Below are 7,237 nucleotides of genomic sequence, written 5' to 3'. Positions count from 1 at the left end.
TATAATATCCAACAAAATTTAATTTTATATCCAAAAATCTAATACCCAATAAAAACGATCCGTACCCGAACGGAAACATGGATGCCTATGTCTAATTGTATTTAAACAAATAATAAAAAATATTAACATGTTGAATTCTTCTTATGATTGAGTCAATTTCACTCAAACTTATGAAATTATTATGGTTAACACGTAAAATAAATGTTTTCGAATTATTATGGTTAATATAATTAATGAAGTAATTAGGAAGAGTGGAAAAAATAATGTAAAAGAGGTAATAAAAAACTTAAAATAGAAAAATTCTATTTTGTACTTCTGTAAAAATAAAGCCAAATTATTTGGAAAAGACAATAAATAAAGTGGTTAAAATTAGCTAAAAAAAAGAAAAAGATGAAAAAATCATTTTAAAATAGGTTAATATTGTTTTGTACTTCACTTTTATTAGAATAAATGAATATTAATATTTTACACAAAAAATCTGTTTTTTTTTTTTTTTGCGGTGGTCCTGGTGGACATCACAGCGAGAAGCTAGCGATGACGTTTAGGTTGATTGTCACAATGCGATCAAGTTTACGTCTGCGGTTGCGGGTAGAGAGGTCATTGTAAGGGATAACCTTAAGTTCCATTGATTTAAACATGCCAAGTGTTTATGGGGGTGATTACTGGTGATACTGATGATTTAAATTCAATATGAAAAAATTGTGTTGATGGATACAAAGGACAAAAACTTTGTTACAAAATACAGAGGATAATAATGATTATGCTATTTTTTCTTTCTTTTCAAAAAACGATTATGCTATTTTTTTCTTACGTGTGAATATGCTTTAGTGTGGAACAGTAGTGGATGATTAATGTAATGTTTTGAGGTGGAAGACTTGGCAGGTTGGTTTGTATGATCCCTTTGGAAACAGCTTGTTCAAACATCTTGTTTGGTGCTTCGTTTTTTTTTCTAAGCTTGTCTGGACGAAGAACCAGTCATTTAATCATGTGTTCAGTGCAAACGGCTAGCTACATAAACTATTATTCTAATGCTACTTATAAAATAACTGAGAACAGAGTGTAGTAAACCTTAGCCCTTTGTTGACCAGGGAGACCTAGAAACAATCCAAGGCCAAAAGTTAGGAACCAAAAACTCGAATAAATTTTTTTATTACTCTCAAAGTTTTAAGGTAGATTACCTGCAAAAAAGAACCAGGCCATCTGAAGCAACTCTAGCAAGTTTGGCATGATACTGTTCAGTTACTTGGAACAGATAATCGAGAACATCTGAGACAATCACAAGAGAGATGGTTTTTTTACATGTAGGACGGAGGCAACTTGATATCAGCCACACGTACAAGGCTTTTGCTGACAAGACTCTTGCAGTGAGAATCAGTATCCTCGATCTATGTCATAGGGTTTGACAAATGACAACCCAAAGTAAACCGATGAATTATACAGTGAAAATATCATCGTCATTGAATTTTTTAAAATTATCGAATATCTGAAAATATATGCTAATTAATATTAGGTATTGTTAGAATAAGTGGCACAAAATATGGAAACTAAAATTGATTGGCAATTTTTAGGGAATATCTTGGGAGGCAAGATTAGAGATAAGAAGAAACATGATTTAGCTTGCCCGAGAGATATACGGAAACAACTTTCGAAATTAGTTTCTATAGAGATTTAAGGTATGATAATGTTTCCATAAAAAATAAGGTATTATTCCATTGTTAAGATCGTACGACAAATATATGGAAACAACTTTGGAAAGTAGTTTTTATACAAATTATGAATTAGTTTCTATATAAATTTGGAATTTAAAATCGCACAATAGATTTCGTTAAACTAATTATGATAACATTATTTACAATGGCATGAGATGGTAATTATTGAGGAAGATTCAGGGTCAAGTTCTTTTTTGTACTTTTGTTTTAGTAGATTAGATATGTGATAATAATGCTATTACACTTGTATTTCTTTCCGTAAAATGTTTAAACACAAGGGGTGACTGGTAAATGCTTTCCACAAGCCACATTAATGTACAATCATGCTTTAGTAAAGAAGATATGTTAGTTTTGAAAATCAATTTTCAAGCTCCTAATATCTATTCTTTTGAAAGTTTTTGAAATAATTCTACATCAATAAAATTTGCAGCTGCAGCTAAAAGCCCCACTACAGCCATTATCAATTAGGCCCATAATCTGAAGTAGAACGGAATTTATGAAAGTCATAAATCATTATGCAGTTGCCTGATTAGTTTTTGTTAATTACTTCGCTAAACTTGTGGGGAGGGTTTTTATTGTGGAAGAACCCTGCTTAGGCAAAATAAAAATATAAAATCTCGTTGCAAGATATCCGCAAGCAACTAATTAATTACTTTGATGAAGCGAGATACTATTTACCAAAAAAATCAAGCAAAATATTCGACATTAGATATGAGTTGAAAACAAGAATCGCATGCGTTGTGTTTGGTTAGTTCATATTTTCATACAACACAAGATCTTGATTCTTGAGACAATATGAGGGTAAGTGTGGAGATAATAACGGGGACATTTATAAATACGGAGGTGAGTGAGAATGCGACGGTGAAGGAATTAAAGGAGAAGATTGCGAAGGAGGTGCAATTATCGGTGAGGCGTTTGATACTTGTCGTCGGAAATGAAGAGGATAGGAGAATGGTGATGGAGGATGAAGATGAAACGATGTTGATAAATTTAGGAGTAAGAGAAGATTCTCATATGTATTTGTTCTTTAAGCATCCTGACTTTGGTTACAAGGAAGAGAGTTCTCAAGGAAAAAAAGATGATGCTTCTATGGAGGAGACAGCAGAGAGTAAAAGAAGAAACGGAGAAGAAGATGAAGAGGCAGAGGCGGAAACAGACTGTGAAGATGAAGATACATCGATGAAGAATGGTGAAGAATATAATGTCAATGTAGATGATAGATAAAAAAGAGAGTCGAATGTAGATGAAACAAAGGATGATGAAGAAGATGGAAAAGAGAAAGCAAGAGAGGGTGAAGAAGGGTAAAATGAAATGGATACAGTTTCTTGATTCTATTTCCTTAACCATTCCTATTTTTATTATTTTTTTCTAGTGATTATATTGTCATAATGTTTCTTGTTTGACAAGTAAACAGCTTAATGATTTGTTTAGTTTAGTTTGTTTTGTTTAATCTTCTTCTTCCCTATATATATAGATCAGCAAAAGCCTCTTTGTGAAAGAGAGGTGGCTTCTCAATTCTATTTGGTTAATCCCGTATATATTATTTGAGAATCATATATAATCTTATATTTTGTATTATTTATAATTTAATCTCGATGAGATACCAGCTAATTATAACTCTAAATTGCCTACATGGCAGCACTGCAATGAAATTGAGGAAACATGGACCAACCTTTTATTTTATAGGAAATTTTTTTATCTCCACTTCCCCTATATATTAATCGAGGATCTTTTAAAAAGTATAACCTGAATTTTGTAAAAATTAAAAAAAAAATGCATCCTATATGACACTTGTGTATGCTTTCTAAATCCTATTTCAAAGAATTCTAGAGCACATTAGATAAACTATAGTCTAAAAATTATACTTCTACCAAAATAATATTTCGCAGGCTATAGTGGGTCGCATATATCAAATCTTTATTGTTTCGCAGGTTTTCCTTAAATAAAACCTACGAAATTACTCAATGTGATTAAAATATATATATAGAAATTAATGATTTTAAACAATAAAGATTTGATAATAATCTATATACTTTTTTATCATTTTTGTTTATTTCTTTATTATTAAAATAAATTACAAAATTACATTAATCATATAATAAAAATCTAGATTTTTTTTGTATATGTTGTATTTTGAATTTTTTTAAACGAGTATAAATTACTAAAACTGTTAAAATCACATAAAATTTTATGATCAAGGTTTAAATTGTTTTCTATATTAAGATACAATGATTATAAGACCATATGAATAAATAATTTAATTTTAATAGGTTTTTATGTTAATATATATATACATATATATATATTTCATATCGTTTAAATTAAATTATACATCGTATGAAAATGTGTACTTATATTTTGATATTTGCATTGAACATATATTGAAAAGTTAATTTTTTAATTCTGAAATCTTCATTATTTTTAAAATGATTATAAATTATTAAAATTACCCCACATTAAAAAAAAATCGTCGGTGTAAACTTTTGTTACACAAATATGTAAATAATCATAAAATCATATGAGTAGAAATTTTATTTAATAAATATCCATATTAAAAGTGTACTATATATATGTTAATGTCATTTAAATTTAATTATATATCATATACGATAGATAAGATCGATTGTTTTGATTTATTTACCCTAAAATGATTGCGAATAAACAAGAGTGATAGTTTGATTTATATGCACACGCCAATTTATGACATAATAGTAACTAATTTCTTAGTTATTTAATATATATATTTATTATTTTATTATTTCATAATATGCTAAAAAAAACATAAAATAAATAATAAATATAAAATATTTATTCTGCAAAACGTGCAGATATTAACCTAAATATGTATCTCTTTAATTATTTTAAATCATAAGTATTTTCTAAATCTTAGGTCAAAACAAACAAACGAAATGAGAATAAACTTCAAAATCAATATTTATATCGAAAAATAATCAAAATGAAAAAGAAAAAAATATTGAAGATAGATAGGATTGGCACGTGAACGTAAACTTCTCATAACCATAATTAATTTTTAAATTACTAAATCATGGTATAAAACCGAGCTTTTTAAATTACTAAATCATGGTATAAAATCGAGCTGGCATAGTTTCATTGTAATCAAATAGACCTGAAATTTTTTGACCCAAACGTTAGGTTCCTATGCGGTAAATGATTTTTTGACCTAAAATTTTATTAAAAATGAGATCAGCTCATCAGTAAACAAATTATATAATTAACAAAAGGTTAAAAAAATTATTTAAATACCAACATATTAATTCAATCAAGAATATAAATTTATTTTTCCATATAATATTCTTTAAATAATTTTTATATAAATTTATTATGCGCAATGCGCATTTATTATCCTAGTATAATATAATAACGACTAACAATATGTTTAGTACCACTTAACCAAAAACGATTACATGATCTTCCACTCACGATTTATTACGAACTCAGCCTACAACGATATGTATATGTATTGTTATTAAGTAATACAATTCGATCACACCGGTTTGACTCACGTAATTTAGCAATTTGATCAGGTTTGATCCTTCTTATTAATTACCTAACATAGCTTATTGCTTCCTCGAATATTAACCGTTTGCGTATCATTTGTGCACTTATTTACATTATAACAACACTACTAGGATAAGATTTGCGCCTTGCGCAGGGTAAATTTATATGAAAATTATTTAAGAAATATCGTATGAAAAAAAATTATATTACTGATCGAATTAATATATTTGGCTCTTAAACAATTTTTTTAAACCCTTTTTGCTAATTACATAATTTTTTACTAATGAACTGATCCCATTTTTAAAAATATTTTGGGTCAAAAAATTATTTATCGCATAAAAACCTAACGTGTAGGCAGAAGAATCTCATGTCTACTATTTGGTTACAATGAAACTATGTCAGTTCGGTTTTATATCATGATTTAGAAATTTAAAAGTTAATTATGGTTATGAGAAGTTTACGTCCACGTGTCAATCCTATCTATCTTCGATATTTTTTTCCTTTTTGTGTCGTTTTGGTTATTGCTCGATATAAATATTGATTTTTGAGTTTATTCTCATTTCTTTATTTTATTTTGGCATGAGATTTAGAAAATGTTTAAGATTCAAAATTATTAAAGAGATACATACTTAGGTTAAGATATGCGCCATGTGCAGAATAAATACTTATTTTATATTTTTCTGCATATTATGAAATAATAAAATAATAATTATATATTAAATAACAGTTACTATTATGTAATAAATTGGCTTGCACATATAAATCAAATGACCGCTCTTGTTTATTCGCAATCATTTTAGAATAAATAAATCAAAACAATCAATCTTATCTATCGTATATAATATATAATTAATATGAAGTATATATATATATATATATATATATATATATATATATATATATATATATATATATATATTAACATAAACACCTATTAAAATAAAATTAATTATTTATATGCTTTTATTATCATTGTATCTTATTATAGAAAAAAAATAAAACATTGATCACAATAGTTTATGTGAGACTTTTAACAGTTTTAGTAATTTATACTCGTTTTGAAAAATTCAAAATACAACATATACAAAAAATCTAAATTTTTAATAAATGATCAATGTAATTGTGTAATTTATTTTAATAGTAAAGAATTAAACAAAAATGATAGAAAGCATACAGATTATTAGGAAATCTTCATTATTTAAAATCATTAATTACTATATATATCATAATCACATTAGTTAATTTCGTAGGTTTTATCTACGGAAATAATATATAATAAATAGCCACCTTGCTTTAGTTAATATCATATGATGTCATATAGTTGGTATTAAATGTTTCTAGTGAGATATAAAAATCGAATTGGACCAACATGTTTTTCAATTTCAATGTGAGGCTGACACGTATGACTAATTAACTACCTAATTGATTGACACATAAGCAATAAGTCTTTTTTAATTATTACAAAATTGAAGTTACATCTTTTCAAATGTTTCTCAATTAATATACAGGGGATAAGAATAAATTGTTCAATTTTTTTCAAAAAAAAAGAATAAATTGTTCAACCATATGAGCTACTGCAGTTAAAGATAAGAACACATTTGATATCATGTTTGTACGACATGTTAATGTCTCATTAACCATATGAGCTTAGCTATCACACAGTAAAGATAAGTCTGTTTTAAATCCGTGTAAGCAGTGCCAGTCCGGACTCACGTGGCGCCTAAAACGCACCCGGAAATGGTTGTCCTTTACCTTAATGTAATCACAATAATAAAAATATTACAAAAACTTATTTGAAAAATTATAAACATCAATACATTATTTATAAAAGTATTATTGTTTTTTGTCAACTTTTTTATTAATTTGTAATAACAAAATATTTTGGTCAATTTGTATTATTATATTATCAACAATCTATTTAATAATTTTTATGAGTTTCAATATCTAAAAAACCATTTTTGTAGTTACAATTGAAATCATAATTGTTAGTAGTACATGATTAAAAACTG

General features: G+C 26.8%; 1 protein-coding gene across 1 annotated transcript; it reads left to right on the top strand.

Moving 5' to 3' along the window:
- Nucleotides 1-420: 420 nt before the first annotated feature.
- Nucleotides 421-3,691, top strand: BNAC04G42820D. Its single transcript, XM_048756532.1, has one exon. It carries the CDS (start codon nucleotides 2,505-2,507, stop codon nucleotides 2,931-2,933), a length of 429 nt encoding a protein of 142 aa, XP_048612489.1. The 5' UTR covers nucleotides 421-2,504; the 3' UTR covers nucleotides 2,934-3,691.
- The last annotated feature ends 3,546 nt before the right edge of the window (nucleotides 3,692-7,237 follow it).

Source organism: Brassica napus, chromosome C4 (assembly GCF_020379485.1).
Source record: "Brassica napus cultivar Da-Ae chromosome C4, Da-Ae, whole genome shotgun sequence".
Taxonomy (NCBI): domain Eukaryota; kingdom Viridiplantae; phylum Streptophyta; class Magnoliopsida; order Brassicales; family Brassicaceae; genus Brassica; species Brassica napus.
This window is presented reverse-complemented; position numbering and strand designations above follow the sequence as displayed.